Source organism: Trematomus bernacchii, unplaced genomic scaffold (genome assembly GCF_902827165.1).
Source record: "Trematomus bernacchii unplaced genomic scaffold, fTreBer1.1, whole genome shotgun sequence".
Taxonomy (NCBI): Eukaryota; Metazoa; Chordata; class Actinopteri; order Perciformes; family Nototheniidae; genus Trematomus; species Trematomus bernacchii.
The window spans coordinates 318,756-339,125 of NW_022987603.1; the positions used below are offsets into that span (position 1 = coordinate 318,756).

The 20,370-nt window shown below is 42.0% G+C and overlaps 1 protein-coding gene across 1 annotated transcript in view; it reads left to right on the plus strand.

Moving 5' to 3' along the window:
* The first annotated feature begins 390 nt into the window (after window positions 1-390).
* LOC117482617 (cGMP-dependent protein kinase 1-like) overlaps window positions 391-20,370 on the plus strand; it is a 21,006-nt gene continuing 1,026 nt past the window's right edge. The window contains exons 1-19 of the mRNA XM_034130769.1: window positions 391-564; window positions 3,743-3,974; window positions 4,775-4,901; window positions 4,982-5,048; window positions 6,094-6,193; window positions 7,025-7,138; window positions 10,565-10,670; window positions 12,627-12,690; window positions 12,787-12,864; window positions 13,065-13,156; window positions 14,721-14,786; window positions 14,870-14,944; window positions 15,325-15,421; window positions 16,682-16,821; window positions 17,391-17,480; window positions 17,551-17,692; window positions 18,286-18,449; window positions 19,664-19,786; window positions 19,864-19,926. Coding sequence (XP_033986660.1) covers window positions 3,770-3,974; window positions 4,775-4,901; window positions 4,982-5,048; window positions 6,094-6,193; window positions 7,025-7,138; window positions 10,565-10,670; window positions 12,627-12,690; window positions 12,787-12,864; window positions 13,065-13,156; window positions 14,721-14,786; window positions 14,870-14,944; window positions 15,325-15,421; window positions 16,682-16,821; window positions 17,391-17,480; window positions 17,551-17,692; window positions 18,286-18,449; window positions 19,664-19,786; window positions 19,864-19,926 — 1,913 coding nt within the window. The 5' untranslated portion in view covers window positions 391-564; window positions 3,743-3,769. The remainder of the gene's footprint in view (window positions 565-3,742; window positions 3,975-4,774; window positions 4,902-4,981; window positions 5,049-6,093; window positions 6,194-7,024; window positions 7,139-10,564; window positions 10,671-12,626; window positions 12,691-12,786; window positions 12,865-13,064; window positions 13,157-14,720; window positions 14,787-14,869; window positions 14,945-15,324; window positions 15,422-16,681; window positions 16,822-17,390; window positions 17,481-17,550; window positions 17,693-18,285; window positions 18,450-19,663; window positions 19,787-19,863; window positions 19,927-20,370) is intronic.

Consider the following 20,370-nt stretch of genomic DNA (forward strand, 5'->3'; position numbering starts at 1 on the left):
TATTTTACTTATTTAAATAAAAGCAGCGATACCACGATAATAAATTGGCTTAAAAAATATATAACATTAGCAAAAAGTATAAAAATAAGTGACATTTACATATTTCACAAGAGTTTTTTTTTAATACAGTTTAAACCCTATTCATAATAATTATTCATATCAATATTATTTCGCTTGTTATGAATGAATACAAATGTTTTTATGGTCTCTGATTTTAATTTTAATCTTATATAATAGCATATCCTGTAATGTATCGTCTGCTTCAGTTAACTTCATGTGTGTCCACTTTAAGCTGCAGCTGTGAATTTTGAACAGAACTTCAAAATAAAATCAGCGGAGCGACTTTTATTTTTGTAGGAGTGCTGTCAGAATCAGCTGCGGAGCTCCGACTCTTCCTCTTCTGCTGCTGCTGCGGATCATTCCTGCTTTAAAACAACCCGAGGACTCACCGGTATCTTCTTAACCATGCAGGAGGCGAACAGTCAATATCTTTAGATTCAAACACACAGATTCAAACGGCTCGGAGCTCCTTCCTCGCGCAGAGATCCGGACTCTCAAAGAAAAGTGAGTAACGATCATTTCATGCCGTGAAGCTGCAGATAAAGATTTCATATTCAGGATCAAATATCACTCTGAGCTTTAGTTGTTTAACTCACTTCATACCAGAAGTTCACTTTAATGTTACATGTATTCTTTTATAACACTTTATTACTTATTATTTTCCTCTTATCCTGTGTACTAGTAGTAGTGCAGTCCCTGTGTACTTGTAGTAGTGCAGTCTCTGTGTACTTGTAGTACTGCAGTCCCTGTGTACTTGTAGTACTGCAGTCCCTGTGTACTTGTAGTAGTGCAGTCTCTGTGTACTTGTAGTACTGCTGTCCCTGTGTACTTGTAGTAGTGCAGTCTCTGTGTACTTGTAGTAGTGCAGTCCCTGTGTACTTGTAGTAGTGCAGTCCCTGTGTACTTGTAGTAGTGCAGTCTCTGTGTACTTGTAGTAGTGCAGTCTCTGTGTACTTGTAGTAGTGCAGTCTCTGTGTACTTGTAGTAGTGCTGTCCCTGTGTACTTGTAGTAGTGCAGTCTCTGTTTACTTTTAGTACTGCAGTCTCTGTGTACTTGTAGTACTGCAGTCCCTGTGTACTTGTAGTAGTGCAGTCTCTGTGTACTTGTAGTACTGCAGTCTCTGTGTACTTGTAGTAGTGCAGTCTCTGTGTACTTGTAGTACTGCAGTCTCTGTGTACTTGTAGTAGTGCAGTCTCTGTTTACTTTTAGTACTGCAGTCTCTGTGTACTTGTAGTACTGCAGTCCCTGTGTACTTGTAGTAGTGCAGTCTCTGTGTACTTGTAGTACTGCAGTCTCTGTGTACTTGTAGTAGTGCAGTCTCTGTGTACTTGTAGTACTGCAGTCTCTGTGTACTTGTAGTACTGCAGTCTCTGTGTACTTGTAGTACTGCAGTCTCTGTGTACTTGTAGTACTGCAGTCCCTGTGTACTTGTAGTAGTGCAGTCTCTGTGTACTTGTAGTACTGCAGTCCCTGTGTACTTGTAGTAGTGCAGTCTCTGTGTACTTGTAGTACTGCAGTCCCTGTGTACTTTTAGTACTGCAGTCTCTGTGTACTTGTAGTACTGCAGTCCCTGTGTACTTGTAGTACTGCAGTCTCTGTGTACTTGTAGTAGTGCAGTCTCTGTGTACTTGTAGTACTGCAGTCTCTGTGTACTTGTAGTACTGCAGTCTCTGTGTACTTGTAGTACTGCAGTCCCTGTGTACTTGTAGTAGTGCAGTCTCTGTGTACTTGTAGTACTGCAGTCTCTGTGTACTTGCAGTAGTGCAGTATATCTCTGTACTTGTAGTAGTGCAGTCTCTGTGTACTTGTAGTACTGCAGTCTCTGTGTACTTGCAGTAGTGCAGTATATCTCTGTACTTGTAGTACTGCAGTCTCTGTTTACTTGTAGTAGTGCAGTCTCTGTGTACTTGTAGTAGTGCAGTCTCTGTGTACTTGTAGTAGTGCAGTCTCTGTGTACTTGTAGTAGTGCAGTCTCTGTGTACTTGTAGTAGTGCAGTCTCTGTGTACTTGTAGTAGTGCAGTCTCTGTGTACTTGTAGTACTGCAGTCTCTGTGTACTTGTAGTACTGCAGTCTCTGTGTACTTGTAGTACTGCAGTCCCTGTGTACTTGTAGTAGTGCAGTCTCTGTGTACTTGTAGTACTGCAGTCTCTGTGTACTTGTAGTAGTGCAGTCTCTGTGTACTTGTAGTAGTGCAGTCTCTGTGTACTTGTAGTACTGCAGTCTCTGTGTACTTGTAGTACTGCAGTCTCTGTGTACTTGTAGTACTGCAGTCCCTGTGTACTTGTAGTAGTGCAGTCTCTGTGTACTTGTAGTACTGCAGTCTCTGTGTACTTGCAGTAGTGCAGTATATCTCTGTACTTGTAGTACTGCAGTCTCTGTGTACTTGTAGTAGTGCAGTCTCTGTGTACTTGTAGTAATGCAGTCTCTGTGTACTTGTAGTACTGCAGTCCCTGTGTACTTGTAGTAGTGCAGTCTCTGTGTACTTGTAGTACTGCAGTCTCTGTGTACTTGCAGTAGTGCAGTATATCTCTGTACTTGTAGTACTGCAGTCTCTGTGTACTTGTAGTAGTGCAGTCTCTGTGTACTTGTAGTACTGCAGTCTCTGTGTACTTGTAGTAGTGCAGTCTCTGTGTACTTGTAGTACTGCAGTCTCTGTGTACTTGTAGTAGTGCAGTCTCTGTGTACTTGTAGTACTGCAGTCTCTGTGTACTTGTATCAGAATCAGAATACCTGTATTAGTCCCACAGAGGGGACATTTGCATCGTTACAGCAGCAAAGAGCCACAGACAGCTTCATGTTACCTATGTTAAGAAAAAAGTACTAAGTTATGATATAATACAAATATAATATAAAAAATAAAAGTAAAAGAAAAAGAAAAATACTTTCCAAAATACACATCCTGTAACAGTTCTTAGGATTTAGCAGCCAGGTATATATTACACAGTTATTAACGGCATATATATATATTGCACATATAGCACATATTGCACATAGTTGATTGGTATTTAGCAGCAAGGGGTGATATAGTCTGTGTTGTGGTGTGTGTAGGGAGGGGGGGGGTCTACTAGGGGCTGTGCTGGTTAGTCTGACCGCTGCAGGAAGGAAGGACCTGCGGTATCTCTCCGTGAGACAGCGGGGGTGCAGCAGCCTGTCGCTGAAGGAGCTGCACAGTGAGGACAGGGTGTCCTGGAGGGGAGGGGGGGGGGGGCACATTGTCCAGCAGGGAGGACAGCTTGGCCACTCTCCTGTCTCCCACCTCCTCCACAGTGTCCAGAGGACTCCCCAGGACAGAGCTGGCCTTCCTTACCAGTCTGTTCAGTACTGCAGTATATATGTGTACTTGTACTGCAGTATATCTGTGTACTTGTAGTACTGCAGTATATCTGTGTACTTGTAGTACTGCAGTATATCTGTGTACTTGTACTGCAGTATATCTGTGTACTTGTAGTACTGCAGTCTCTGTGTACTTTTAGTAGTGCAGTCTCTGTGTACTTGTAGTACTGCAGTATCTGTGTGTACTTGTACATGGCGCAGTGTAAAGGCACTCTGAGGGACCTGCAGCTGTAACTCTTTGTGTATTTTCCTGTAGTACTGCAGTATCTGTGTGTACTTGTACATGGCGCCGTGTAAAGGCACTCTGAGGGACCTGCAGCTGTAACTCTTTGTGTATTTTCCTGTAGTACTGCAGTATCTGTGTGTACTTGTACATGGCGCCGTGTAAAGGCACTCTGAGGGACCTGCAGCTGGCTCTTCAGCTGAAGATCGAGGAGCTGAGACAGAGAGACGCTCTGATCGATGATCTGGAGCTGGAGCTGGACACCAAAGACGATCTGATCCGCCTCCTGCAGGAGGAGCTGGACCGGCAGCGGGGGGGCCAGCAGAGCGGGGGGGGGCGCGGGGCCGAGGATACAGGTGAGTTTACCTGAGGCAGAGAGAGGGATAAAAACAGGACAAGATGATATCCTGTGATACATAATAGACGAACAATACAAAGACACTAACAGTTACTACAAAGAGACACACATATTCTGAGTACTACTTGCACAATACATTTTTGGTGGGATGTTAAATGATTTAGTTACATGCCTAAAAATACCGCCTATAAAAATCCACCAAGAGTGTGTTATTATAAATTCATGACGCACCCACACACTCTCTCTGTTTTATTTTGTCTGTTTTATAACCTGGACCTGAGAGTCATTTCATCTCAGCTCTTTGCTTTATAGATGGAGATACAAACATGTAAAAAAAGTTGAAGCCATGAACTCAGGAGCAAGAAGAGAGAGCACTGAATATAAGAATAACAGGCAATTGAGAATTTAGAGACTCAATGAGTGAAAAGAGACACTTATATTAGTATAAAGACATGAAAAGACTTTGAAAAGACACAAAATGACCACAAAGACACTCAAATACAGTAAAAAGAAGACATGAAATGACTATTTAGATTCACGCAATCAATATTAAGACATACAGAAAAAGATTTGTTTACAAAATGACAACAAGGACACAAAAAACATCCACAAAAACACACAGAAATTGCCAGAAAAAGACAAAAAGGGAACATTCAACATTCATAACATCAACGCTTACAGAAAGAATAAAAGGACAAGAAAACACCTGAAAATTGTCGTGTGTGTGTGTGTGTGTGTGTGTGTGTGTGTGTGTGTGTGTGTGTGTGTGTGTGTGTGTGTGTGTGTGTGTGTTTTCAGGTGTTCAGCCTCCAGCAGCTGATGAGCCTCAGCGCACAAAGAGACAAGCGATCTCTGCAGAGCCGACAGTGCTGGACCCCTCACAGCTGACTGATGTTACCCTGAAGAGCTACTCCAAGAGCAAAGAGTACACACACACACACACACACACACACACACACACACACACACACACACACACACACTGACCTTTGTGTGTCTCTACAGGTCCAGTGATCTGATCCAGAGAGCTCTGATGGACAACGACTTCATGAAACATCTGGAACACGGACAGGTACCGTGCTGCAGTTCCTTGAAAGCCCAACATTAGCCGCCTTTAGCTTAGCGGTGGTGACGTGAAGTCATGTGACCGTGCTGTAGTTCCTTTATAGCCCAACATTAGCCGCCTTTAGCTTAGCGGTGGTGACGTGAAGTCATGTGACCGTGCTGTAGTTCCTTTATAGCCCAACATTAGCCACCTTTAGCTTAGCGGTGGTGACGTGAAGTCATGTGACTGTGCTGTAGTTCCTTTATAGCCCAACATTAGCCACCTTTAGCTTAGCGGAGGTGACGTGAAGTCATGTGACCGTGCTGTAGTTCCTTTATAGCCCAACATTAGCCACCTTTAGCTTAGCGGTGGTGACGTGAAGTCATGTGACCGTGCTGTAGTTCCTTTATAGCTCAACATTAGCCATCTTTAGCTTAGCGGTGGTGACGTGAAGTCATGTGACCGTGCTGTAGTTCCTTTATAGGCCAACATTAGCCACCTTTAGCTTAGCGGTGGTGACGTGAAGTCATGTGACCGTGCTGTAGTTCCTTTATAGCCCAACATTAGCCACCTTTAGCTTAGCGGTGGTGACGTGAAGTCATGTGACCCTGCTGTAGTTCCTTTATAGCCCAACATTAGCCTCCTTTAGCTTAGCGGTGGTGACGTGAAGTCATGTGACCGTGCTGTAGTTCCTTTATAGCCCAACATTAGCCACCTTTAGCTTAGCAGTGGTGACGTGAAGTCATGTGACCGTGCTGTAGTTCCTTCATAGCCCAACATTAGCCACCTTTAGCTTAGCGGTGGTGACGTGAAGTCATGTGACCGTGCTGTAGTTCCTTCATAGCCCAACATTAGCCACCTTTAGCTTAGCGGTGGTGACGTGAAGTCATGTGACCGTGCTGTAGTTCCTTCATAGCCCAACATTAGCCACCTTTAGCTTAGCGGTGTATACTCTTTGAAGCTTTTCACTTCAGAAATCATAAAGTGTTGTAACCAGGGAGATGCTGCCTTCAGGGTCACACACAGAAATACTACATCCCTCTATTATTGTTTGATGTTTTGTCTCTTGCAGATCCTCACCATCATGGACTGCATGCATCCCACCAGCCTGACTAAAGGCTGCTGTGTGATCCAGGAGGGAGACGACGGCTCCACGGTTTACGTCCTGGAGGGTGAGGAGTATATTTCAGATGGAATTATAAGTGTTAATTGCAGTAAAGATAAATGTGCTAATCAACACTTTAATGAGGAGTCCTTTTAGTCAAAATGCCAGTTGTGGACAGATTCAAACGTCTTGAGTCGATATCATAGTGACGCCATTGTCTGGTTTGTGTGTAAAGTGATAAACTGGCTGGTCACACGCTGGTGTGTGTTAGACTCAGTGTGTGTTGGTGTGTGTTAGACTCAGTGTGTGTTGGTGTGTGTTCGACTCAGTGTGTGTTGGTGTGTGTTCGACTCAGTGTGTGTTGGTGTGTGTTAGACTCAGTGTGTGTTGGTGTGTGTTCGACTCAGTGTGTGTTGGTGTGTGTTAGACTCAGTGTGTGTTGGTGTGTGTTAGACTCAGTGTGTGTTGGTGTGTGTTAGACTCAGTGTGTGTTGGTGTGTGTTAGACTCAGTGTGTGTTGGTGTGTGTTAGACTCAGTGTGTGTTGGTGTGTGTTAGACTCAGTGTGTGTTGGTGTGTGTTAGACTAAGTGTGTGTTGGTGTGTGTTAGACTCAGTGTGTGTTGGTGTGTGTTAGACTCAGTGTGTGTTGGTGTGTGTTAGACTCAGTGTGTGTTGGTGTGTGTTAGACTCAGTGTGTGTTGGTGTGTGTTAGACTCAATGTTTGTTGGTGTGTGTTAGACTCAGTGTGTGTTGGTGTGTGTTAGACTCAGTGTGTGTTGGTGTGTGTTCGACTCAGTGTGTGTTGGTGTGTGTTAGACTCAGTGTGTGTTTGTGTGTGTTAGACTCAGTGTGTGTTGGTGTGTGTTAGACTCAGTGTGTGTTGGTGTGTGTTCACAGAGGGAACCGTGGAGGTGACGAAACAAGGAAAGACTCTGTGTTCGATTGGAGAGGGGAAAGTCTTCGGAGAGTTGGCCATCCTGTACAACTGCACCCGCACTGCTACTGTAACAGGTAACACACACACACACACACACACACACACACACACACACACACACACACACACACACACACACACATAGATGGCAAAAGTACACACATCCTTTACTCAAGTAGAAGTACAGATACTCGTGTTTAAAGATACTCTGGTGAAAGTAGAAGTACTGACTAAACTTCTTTACTCAAGTCAAAGTAAAGAGGGCTTTGAAATGTACTTCAGTAAAAAGTACCCATAACTAGCAGCTGTTTTAAAGAGTACCTGACCTCCCTTTATATGAATAGAACAATAATGTCATTGTTAGCTAATGAATGTTTCCATGCTGAACAACGGCAACATGACAACGTTTTCATTGGTCCCTCTTCTTTAGAGAAGACCAGGAAATGATGGATACACGGATCGTGTTCAAATCAATAGGCACGCAATGACTCTAAATAATAATGATCACGCCACCAAACACACATTCAAACTAAAGGAACCAGCCTGTTTGGAAAATGTGAGAAGTAGAAAGTACAGGTATTTGGGTTCAACATGTAAGAAGTAGAAAGTACAGGTATTTGGGTTCAACATGTAAGAAGTAGAAAGTACAGGTATTTGGGTTCAACATGTAAGAAGTAGAAAGTACAGGTATTTGGGTTCAACATGTAAGAAGTAGAAAGTACAGGTATTTGGGTTCAACATGTAAGAAGTAGAAAGTACAGGTATTTGTGTTCAACATGTAAGAAGTAGAAAGTACAGGTATTTGTGTTCAACATGTGAGAAGTAAAAAGTCGTCAGAAAAATAAGTAGTGGAGTAAAGTACTGATACCAGAAACATGTACTTGAGTACAGTAACGACGTATTTGTACTCCACTACACCCCACACACACACACACACACACACACACACACACACACACACACACACATTTTACACCAAGCTCTTCCCGACAAAAAGCCAGTTATCTTTCAGAAATGTTGAAATTGTCCGATGACCCCGACAGAAGTTCGGCACGTCCATCAATGCTGCAGGAGATGAAATACATTCAGCTTTTAAGAAATGCTTTCACGGTGCAAAGACATTTATTTACCCGCTAACAAATGGAAACGGATGAAGGTCGACCGCGATCACAGTTTAAATCTCTCCACTGGTTAGAAAACTCCAAAAGAAAGACACATGAAATATGTTTCTCTCATTGATTTCAGAAATTCAAGGTCGCTGTTCAGCATTTAAATGGGTTTTCCACGACTCCTTAAAGACTCAGTAAAGAAAATAGAAACTATCATTGCAGTTGGATTTGTGTGTGGCTAGCTGTTCCCATCCGTTTCCAGTCTTTATGCTAAGCTAAGCTAATTGATTGCACATTGGTATTGTCTGGTAGGTGTATTTATTTAGCTTTGGCTCCCAGTCTTTATGCTAAGCTAAGCTAGAACACTGATCAGAGCTCTGAGACTGATATGAAAAACAATAATACAACTTTAACGCTCAAAATGAGAATCTCCTGCTGCTGCTCGCTGATGCCTGCTTTCAAATGAACGCTCTCTTTTTCTCCTTCGCTTACATGACCTCACATTACCTCACATTGACTTACATGACCTCACAGTACCTCACATTGACTTACATGACCTCACAGTACCTCACATTGACTTACATGACCTCACAGTACCTCACATTGACTTACATGACCTCACATTACCTCACATTGACTTACATGACCTCACATTACCTCACATTGACTTACATGACCTCACAGTACCTCACATTGACTTACATGAATACTTTGAATACCACAAACTATAGAAATGGCACCGTCAGTATAATGTATTCAAGTAAAGTAAGTAAACTTAAACCATATTTTTTGTTGGATGAAATACATTTTTGTAGTTTTTGCAGAAATGCTCTTTAACATCTGATCTTCGACTTTTAACAACCTCAGCTTCCTGATGTTTCATTTTTGTTATAATCACATCAGTTTCTAATCGGCAATCTTGACTGAAATGATGACACTTAAATCAGCATGAAGTAAACACTCTTCATCTAGGGTTGGACGAGATGGACAAAGTCAAAATATACAATATTGCGAATGAAATTTACCTCAATATTGATCTTGTTATGATATTGCAGGGTTAACTATTGGTGCCTTTACGGAAGATTTGTGCCTAATAATCATTAATAATGTGGAGATAACGGCTAAATAGGTAAAGCTTAAACAGTTATTACGATATCCAAACTGTGAGACCATTATTTCACGATATCTGTACATTATTTTTGATATAAGGTAATGACCATAAACTTAAATTAACTTACATTAACAGTAGTTTGTCTTACGCCACAAAGGAACTCACTGAGGGAGAGAGACGGTTCAGAAACTCACGTAGAGATACATCTGTTGTAGAGAGCTGCAGACATTTGGGATGGTGGGAAAGGGTATTTGGATCTCTCTGTCTTTATCACGTGCGATATGTTGGAGTGCAAGTGCCAATAGGAGCCAATTAGGGGGAGATTTGTGGGAGATTTAAGCCTTTGCAGACCATTCACATGCACTATAGGCCACACTACAGGAGAGGGGACACTCCCAAAAGCAGAACAGGGACTCTTTAATATTGTGTTTTTCTGCATAAATGAATTTAATTGAGAAACCTCTCCTCCTGGCGGCAGATGAAGCTCGCCTCCAGAAGACATTATGAAACAATACATATAGATATATATACTTATACATGAATCCATATGAATGAATGGCATTGCCCTGACTCCATGCAGATGGACTGGTGGTCCTGTGCAACAGTGATGGGTTTGTTGTAGAATAATATCTGAGAGATATGAAGAGCTCTCCACTTTCTGCAGAGAGGAGGGTGAGGAAGAGGAGGATGACGAAGGGTTCAGAGAGGGCTAACAGCTTAGCATGTAAATATAAACATGATGCATGAAGGACATAGATTGCGCAATAATTAATTTTGTTTTTCTTTTAGCCTATTTACCTCATTACCTTGTTACATTGACACATGCATTATTTGTGATTAAAATAATGGTTGTTGGTCATGTATTAGCGACCCCCACAGATGTTTGATTTCACTGCTTTCATTGGAGCTCAGACCCTCCTTATGAGAGCTCAGCTCCCATTGGCTCCCACAGAACAACCCTGGTCTCATAGGAGAGGTATATTAATAGAGAATGAAGTGAGTGAAGATGGTAATCAATACATTTATATAACAGATTGATTTACTGTGTGTGTGTGTGTGTGTGTGTGTGTGTGTGTGTGTGTGTGTGTGTGTGTGTGTGTGTGTGTGTGTGTGTGTGTGTGTGTGTGTGTGTGTGTGTGTGTGTGTGTGTGTGTGTGTGTGTGTGTGTGTGTGTGTGTGTGTGTGTGTGTGTGTGTGTGTGTGTGTGTGTGTGTGTGTGTGTGTGTGTGTGTGTGTGTGTGTGTGTGTGTGTGTGTGTGTGTGTGTGTGTGTGTGTACAGCTCTGACTGACATCAAGCTCTGGGCGATCGACAGGCAGTGTTTCCAGACCATCATGATGAGAACCAGCCTCATCAAACACTCGCAATACACAGACTACCTGCGCAGGTACACACACACACACACACACACACACACTTCACACACTTCACAGTTGTAATCCTCTCCACATTAAAATGACTCACATTTACAAACTCTCTTCCCGAGGACATCCTCAGCAAACAAAGACGTACCAAAGCAGAATATTTTTTGTCAGATTTAAAAACTATTAAATGTCCTTTTGATTCCTCAAAGTCCAAGGTCTTCAAATGTGTTGTCGTCAGTCCAAAACCCAAAGACGTGTTCTTTAATATGATATGAAACAGAGAAAGTGCAGCTTCACATTTGAGAGGCAGCATTTGACACACACACACACACACACACACACACACACACACACACACACACACACACACACACACACACACACACACACACACACACACACACACACACACACACACACACACACACTTCACAGTTGTAATAATCTCCACATTACCATGACTCACATGCAGAGGTGGGAAGTATTGGAGTACAAATACTTTGTTCCTGTACTTAAGTACATGTTTCTGGTATCAGTACTTTACTCCACTACTTATTTCTCTGATTACTTTTTACTTTGACTTCTTACATGTTGAACACAAATACCTGTACTTTCTACTTTTTACATGTTGAACACAAATACCTGTACTTTCTACTTCTTACATGTTGAACACAAATACCTGTACTTTCTACTTCTTACATGTTGAACCCAAATACCTGTACTTTCTACTTCTTACATGTTGAACCCAAATACCTGTACTTTCTACTTCTTACATGTTGAACACAAATACCTGTACTTTCTACTTCTTACATGTTGAACACAAATACCTGTACTTTCTACTTCTTACATGTTGTACACAAATACCTGTACTTTCTACTTCTTACATGTTGAACACAAATACCTGTACTTTCTACTTCTTACATGTTGAACCCAAATACCTGTACTTTCTACTTCTTACATTTTGAACCCAAATACCTGTACTTTCTACTTCTTACATGTTGAACACAAATACCTGTACTTTCTACTTCTTACATGTTGAACACAAATACCTGTACTTTCTACTTCTTACATGTTGAACACAAATACCTGTACTTTCTACTTCTTACATGTTGAACTCAAATACCTGTACTTTCTACTTCTTACATGTTGAACCCAAATACCTGTACTTTCTACTTCTTACATGTTGAACACAAATACCTGTACTTTCTACTTCTTACATGTTGAACACAAATACCTGTACTTTCTACTTCTTACATGTTGAACACAAATACCTGTACTTTCTACTTCTTACATGTTGAACACAAATACCTGTACTTTCTACTTCTTACATGTTGAACCCAAATACCTGTACTTTCTACTTCTTACATGTTGAACTCAAATACCTGTACTTTCTACTTCTTACATGTTGAACCCAAATACCTGTACTTTCTACTTCTTACATGTTGAACACAAATACCTGTACTTTCTACTTCTTACATGTTGAACCCAAATACCTGTACTCTCTACTTCTCACATTTCCCAAACAGGCTGGTTCCTTTAGTTTGAATGTGTGTTTGGTGGCGTGATCATTATTATTTAGAGTCATTGCGTGCCTATTGATTTGAACACGATCCGTGTATCCATCATTTCCTGGTCTTCTCTAAAGAAGAGGGACCAATGGAAACGTTGTCATGTTGCCGTTGTTCAGCATGGAAACATTCATTAGCTAACAATGACATTATTGTTCTATTAATATAAAGGGAGGTCAGGTACTCTTTAAAACAGCTGCTAGTTATGGGTACTTTTTACTGAAGTACATTTCAAAGCCTCTTTACTTTGACTTGAGTAAAGAAGTTTAGTCAGTACTTCTACTTTCACCAGAGTATTTTTAAACACGAGTATCTGTACTTCTACTTGAGGAAAGGATGTGTGTACTTCTACTTGAGTACAGGATGTGTGTACTTCTACCCTCTCTTCTCACATTTCCTAACTCTCTACAGCGTTCCCTCCTTGCAGTCTCTTCCCGAGGACATCCTCAGCAAACTGGCCGATGTTTTAGAAGAGGTGAATAACTCTTCTATAAAAAGCTTTGCAGGAATACGGTATCTGTTATTCCATCTGACGTGTTCACATGTCTGACGTACGTGTGTCCTCTCTCAGACTCATTACAGCGACTGTGATTACATTATCCGTCAGGGAGCCACCGGAGACACGTTCTTCATCATCAGCGAGGGACAGGTGAGGAGGAGGAGGAGGAGAAGGGAAGCATTACGGGTGGATCTTTCATTTGATTAAATATGGGATGTATACGTTTATTTTTTCCTTCACATAAAGAATATATGAGGCCTTTTTATTTAACTAAAAGCGATTATACATGAGTACATTTTTTCAAACACATTTTTCAAATTGTTATTTAATATGTGTGTCTGTGTGAACAGGTGAAGATGACGCAGCAAAACTCACCTGGAGACGAGCAGGTGATGAAGACCCTGAACAAAGGAGACTGGTTTGGAGAGCAAGCTCTGAAAGGGTGAGAGAGGACTCTTTAAAGTAGAGACACTACATACTGATATACACCTGAACATCAGCAGGAGAGGACTCTTTAAAGTAGAGACACTACATACTGATATACACCTGAACATCAGCAGGAGAGGACTCTTTAAAGTAGAGACACTACATACTGATATACACCTGAACATCAGCAGGAGAGGACTCTTTAAAGTAGAGACACTACATACTGATATACACCTGAACATCAGCAGGAGAGGACTCTTTAAAGTAGAGACACTACATACTGATATACACCTGAACATCAGCAGGAGAGGACTCTTTAAAGTAGAGACACTACATACTGATATACACCTGAACATCAGCAGGAGAGGACTCTTTAAAGTAGAGACACTACATACTGATATACACCTGAACATCAGCAGGAGAGGACTCTTTAAAGTAGAGACACTACATACTGATATACACCTGAACATCAGCAGGAGAGGACTCTTTAAAGTAGAGACACTACATACTGATATACACCTGAACATCAGCAGGAGAGGACTCTTTAAAGTAGAGACACTACATACTGATATACACCTGAACATCAGCAGGAGAGGACTCTTTAAAGTAGAGACACTACATACTGATATACACCTGAACATCAGCAGGAGAGGACTCTTTAAAGTAGAGACACTACATACTGATAAACACCTGAACATCAGCAGGAGAGGACTCTTTAAAGTAGAGACACTACATACTGATATACACCTGAACATCAGCAGGAGAGGACTCTTTAAAGTAGAGACACTACATACTGATAAACACCTGAACATCAGCAGGAGAGGACTCTTTAAAGTAGAGACACTACATACTGATATACACCTGAACATCAGCAGGAGAGGACTCTTTAAAGTAGAGACACTACATACTGATATACACCTGAACATCAGCAGGAGAGGACTCTTTAAAGTAGAGACACTACATACTGATATACACCTGAACATCAGCAGGAGAGGACTCTTTAAAGTAGAGACACTACATACTGATATACACCTGAACATCAGCAGGAGAGGACTCTTTAAAGTAGAGACACTACATACTGATAAACACCTGAACATCAGCAGGAGAGGACTCTTTAAAGTAGAGACACTACATACTGATATACACCTGAACATCAGCAGGAGAGGACTCTTTAAAGTAGAGACACTACATACTGATATACACCTGAACATCAGCAGGAGAGGACTCTTTAAAGTAGAGACACTACATACTGATATACACCTGAACATCAGCAGGAGAGGACTCTTTAAAGGAGAGACACTACATACTGATATACACCTGAACATCAGCAGGAGAGGACTCTTTAAAGTAGAGACACTACATACTGATATACACCTGAACATCAGCAGGAGAGGACTCTTTAAAGTAGAGACACTACATACTGATATACACCTGAACATCAGCAGGAGAGGACTCTTTAAAGTAGAGACACTACATACTGATATACACCTGGACATCAGCAGGAGAGGACTCTTTAAAGTAGTAAATCAGTACTCTGACACAGAAATGAATCCTGCATTTCCTTTCCTTTCTGCATTTAGGGAGGATGTTCGTACAGCCAGTGTGACGGCAGTGGGAGACGTCACATGTCTGGTGATCGACAGAGAGTGAGTGAGGCTCTCTGTTCAGCGTGAACATCATTTTAATCCAGTAAATAAACACTTTAAAAAGATTCTCTGCGTCCCTAAAGGTCTTTCAAACAGCTGATCGGAGGACTGGAGGACGTCAACAACAAGCAGCTCGACAGCGACGAGGTCAAAGCCAAGTCAGTACTCATGGAAAAGCTGTGTTGTTGCTTTCTGGGGCTTTTATTTTGAAAAACAGGCCTCTTCCTGAGCTCAGTATTATAAGGTTTATATAAGAGCTGCAGGAGAGGACATGAACAATAAGCATGCTTAATATTGTACTTTTTTAATTCAAACTACTTGGAATTAATAGACACGAGCTGGAGAATTAGCTCAGCTGTTTTTATATAACATTATTGGATGGAAACGGACATTAATTCCCTTTTTCTTTTGATGATTTTCTGGTCATTTGGTGAAATTTGAGCTACATTTCGATTGAGACTTCACTAACAGCATCTCACCTTGAAAGAGAGTTGCTTCTCATGTAATGTATTCCTGTTTCCTCCTCTGGTCTCTGTAGTTTGCAGGCAGAAGCTGATTTCTTCTCCAGTGTTTCTCTGAGTAGTTTCAACACCATCTGCACTCTGGGGATGGGAGGCTTCAGTCGAGTGGAGCTGGTGAGGAAAGCATGATATATCAAATATAATATATCAAATATAAAGGTGAAGTCATGTGACCGTGCTGTAGTTCCTTATAACCCAACATTAGCCACCTTTAGCTTAGCGGTGGTGACGTGAAGTCATGTGACCGTGCTGTAGTTCCTTTATAGCCCAACATTAGCCTCCTTTAGCTTAGCGGTGGTGACGTGAAGTCATGTGACCGCACTGTAGTTCCTTTATAGCCCAATATTAGCCACCTTTAGCTTAGCGGTGGTGACGTGAAGTCATGTGACCGTGCTGTAGTTCCTTTATAGCCCAACATTAGCCTCCTTTAGCTTAGCGGTGGTGACGTGAAGTCATGTGACCGTGCTGTAGTTCCTTTATAGCCCAACATTAGCCACCTTTAGCTTAGCGGTGGTGACGTGAAGTCATGTGACCGTGCTGTAGTTCCTTTATAGCCCAACATTAGCCTCCTTTAGCTTAGCGGTGGTGACGTGAAGTCATGTGACCGTGCTGTAGTTCCTTTATAGCCCAACATTAGCCACCTTTAGCTTAGCGGTGGTGACGTGAAGTCATGTGACTGTGCTGTAGTTCCTTTATAGCCCAACATTAGCCACCTTTAGCTTAGCGGTGGTGACGTGAAGTCATGTGACCGTGCTGTAGTTCCTTTATAGCCCAACATTAGCCACCTTTAGCTTAGCGGTGGTGATGTGAAGTCATGTGACCGTGCTGTAGTTCCTTTATAGCCCAACATTAGCCGCCTTTAGCTTAGCGGTGGTGACGTGAAGTCATGTGACCGTGCTGTAGTTCCTTTATAGCCCAACATTAGCCACCTTTAGCTTAGCGGTGGTGAGGTGAAGTCATGTGACCGTGCTGTAGTTCCTTTATAGCCCAACATTAGCCGCCTTTAGCTTAGCGGTGGTGACGTGAAGTCATGTGACCGTGCTGTAGTTCCTTTATAGCCCAACATTAGCCACCTTTAGCTTAGCGGTGGTGAGGTGAAGTCATGTGACCGTGCTGTAGTTCCTTTATAGCCCAACATTAGCCACCTTTAGCTTAGCGGTGAAAACGTGAAGTCATGTGACCGTGCTGTAGTTCCTTTATAGCCCAACATTAGCCTCCTTTAGCTTAGCGTGGTGAGGTGAAGTCATGACACCGTGCTGTAGGTCCTTTATAGCCCAACATTAGCCACCTTTAGCTTAGCGGTGGTGACGTGAAGTCATGTGACCGTGCTGCACCACTTTTTTAACCTTTCTGGTCTCATTCTTCTATATTTAGGTGCAACTAAAGAGCGATACCAGCAGATCTTTTGCCCTGAAAGTGTTGAAGAAGCGTCACATCATGGACACCAGCCAGCAGGGCCACATCCTGTCTGAGCGCCGCATCATGGTGGAGGCTCACAGTCCCTTCATCATCAGGTCAAACTACTTCCCTTTTTCTAGTGCTGCTGAGGATTTATTCAGCTGTAATTAAAGAAGCACTTTCGTGGCAAGAGGTGACTTTCTCCTGGATTGTCTGTAAGGGATATCAAATAGACGGATGCATAATATCTAGTTTCTTTTGGTCCCTGCTGATTTCAAAGTGACATAAAATATGTCCTATAGAAGAACCTTTTACAGACAAAACGCGAAATATATGTTTTTTCAAAATAAAAGCACCATTAAGTTACTGTAACCTTATAGGAAGCTCAGGAATAGGCATATTTTTCAAAACAAAAGCCCAATAGATGTACTTTATACCTACAGGAAGCTCAGGAATGTGCATGTTTTTCAAATTAAAAGCCCCATTGAGTAACTGCTTTCAGGACGCTCCGGGCCAGTCCTGTTTTTCAAATTAAAAGCCCCAGAAAGGAACAATATTGCAAGTGCTGTCAATGCCCACTTAACACTGGGAATGTTAGCAGTAGGACAAACAACAGAATTTTTCCTTTTCAGACTTTCACATGGAACTATTCCTTAAAATTAAACTGTAAACCCTCTTCTTGCAGGTTGTACCGGACTTTCAGAGACTCCAAATATCTGTACATGCTGCTGGAGGCGTGTCTGGGAGGAGAGCTGTGGACGCTGCTCAGAGACAGGTGAGTGATTTACACTTTGTGCGTGTTCACGTCCATGATTTCCTCAGCGTCAGCTCTGAATGTGTTTCAGAGGATCTTTTGATGACGGCGTGACTCGGTTCTACACCGGCTGCGTGGTCGAGGCTCTGGCCTTCCTGCACTGCAGAGGAATCATCTACAGAGACCTGAAGCCTGAGAACATCATCCTGGACCAGCGGGGATACGCCAAGCTGGTCTGCACACGTCTCATTCACCTTCTCTAGTTTTACAGCATCCTCTGTTAGTGACTGCAGGAGGACACGTGACAGTCAAATCTGTACATTTTTTGATTTTCAGAAAAAGTCCAAATGTATAGATTTTCAAAAAAAGTCAGAATTTATAGATTTTCTAAATAAGGCAGAATCTTGAGATTTTGAGAAAAAGTCAGAATTTTAAGAAAAGTCAGAATCTTGATATTTCATGATACATTTTTCAACATTTTGAGAAAAGTCAGAATTTTGAGATTTTCTGAAAATTCAGAAATCAGAATTTTGAGATTTTGAGAAAGATTTATAATTTTGAGATTTTTTCAAAAAATCATAACAGATTTTTTAAAGAATTGTCATATCTTCAGTATGTTTCTTTTTGAGAAAAAAGTCCCCCAAAAATAGCCTTATCTGAACAAACTCATCTCATATTGGTAATTTAAATGGTTAGTTTGTCAACGTTAAAGTGTCAGTACTTGAGTACTAGTTTATTTGGCGAGTAATGGAAGTACCATACGGTGAAAAATCCCAACAATGCTAAAATTCTCAATTCTTCTCAATGTCAACATTCTGCGTTTCAGGTGGACTTTGGCTTTGCTAAGAAAGTGGGTCTGGGTAAGAAGACGTGGACGTTTTGTGGGACTCCAGAGTACGTGGCCCCTGAGATCATCCTGAATAAGGGCCACGACAGCTCTGCAGACTGCTGGTCTCTGGGAATACTGGTCTTTGAGCTGCTCAGTGGCAGGTAGGCTGGAAATATTTCAGTTTCACACCGTCAGTCACATTTATTCCCAATTATAGTTTGCTGTAGGCTATCAAAGGTTGGGCTGCACATTTTGATGGTTTTCTACAGAGCTGCTAACCCAAACAGCCTCGGGGCACCACATTCCCACTCTGGGTCTTTTGAAATACAAACCTAATCCTGAGCTTTCTGTTACGTTACAATGACTTGCTAGGCCTTTTATTTTGAAATACATGCTTCCTTTAAGGATACAGTTACACTATGAGGCTTTTATTTTGAAAAACAAGCCTAATCCTGAGCTTTATGTTACGTAACAATTACTTATTTTATTTTGGAATACATGTCTCTTCCTGATCTTGCTTAAGGCCCAATCCCAAACCACTCCCTCGACCCTACCCCTCCGTGACGGAGTGAACTCCGTCTGTAGCCACACTCGCAGCTCAACGAGGCTCCCTCCTGTCAGCTGGAGGGAGTAAATACAGCGGCAAGCTTTGGGACAAACTCCCCTCTCTCCGGCAGAAACAGGAAATGCCGTAACTGTATGTAACAACGGTTTCAAATCAGCATCTCTTAGACAAAAAATGTAAATTAAGAACTCAAATAAAACTCCAAACATCTTTCATTGTGTTACTTTTTTGTAAAGCTCTTTTAGTTTTAAACCTGATGTTTATAAGCTTCTTAGTTTTTGCAACAGTCTGTAAATATACACAACTTTATAATAAAATGCACACATTTACCTTTTTCTAGACTAAACACAGGTACGATCCTAAGTTAAAAACATATGAGGTTATCATGAGGTTGTTAACATCGTAATTTATCAGTGGATGTTTGCTGGAACTGTTTGTAAACAGCGTGTTTCCTGACGGACACACACAGCGTGACTCCGGTCAGGTAGAGACCGGTCTCAAGTCAGCACCGATGCAGACTCGCTGTTTGAGGGCTTGATAGCCCAAATAGGTGTAGGGCGTGGTTTGGGATTGGGCCTAAAGGATACAGTTACACTCTGAGGCTTTTATTTTGAAATAGAAACCTAATCCTCAGCTTCCTGTTGCATCACATTTAAAATCCAATGGAGAAATCCTGTTGCCTTTTTGTGGAGGGAACCCGGGAGATGCTGCATTCAGGGTCCAACACAGAAATACGACACTTCAGTACCACTCCGTTAAAGACACTTATATCAACTGTTTGCAATATCAACATTTCCCCTCTGTCCTCAGTCCTCCATTTTCAGAATCTGATCCCATGAAGACGTACAACATCATCCTGCGAGGTATCGACATGATCGAGTTTCCCAAAAAAATCGCCAAAAGCGCCGCCAACCTCATCAAACGCCTCTGCAGGTGATCAATTACCCTTCATTGAAAATTAAAGTAAAACTGACGACTGGTTTGAACTTTTTTTTTTTTTTTTATCTCAGAGACAATCCTTCAGAGCGGCTGGGCAATCAGAAAAATGGAGTGAAGGACATCCAGAAACACAAGTGAGACGAGATCATTATGGGATGTCACTATACCTGAGAGTAACGGCCCGTCCACACAGCGGCGTGCGTTGAAAGCTTCACCATTCACTTTAAATGGGGTGACGTCACTTTTCGCCGAACTGCATTGTGGGAAGCGAAGCAGAGCTTTGCTGGCGTGGCTCGCTGCAAAAGTTGAGCAATGTTCAACTTTTGAAGCCTCGGCAGAAGCGTCAGCCAATCGAATCATATGCCAGTACAAGCTCTAGCCAATCAAACCGCTGCTTGTGTGTCAGGGGCGGGAGATTCATGTGATTGGTTGTTGGTCGAGTTTCAGACACGCCCGCCGGCAAGCTTCAACGCACGCCGCTGTGTGGACGGGCCGTAACACATGCGTCACTTTTGGGGGAAAACAAAGCTGTCGTTTGAATGGCGGTCAATATAAATTCTGAAGTTTTTGCCAATCCG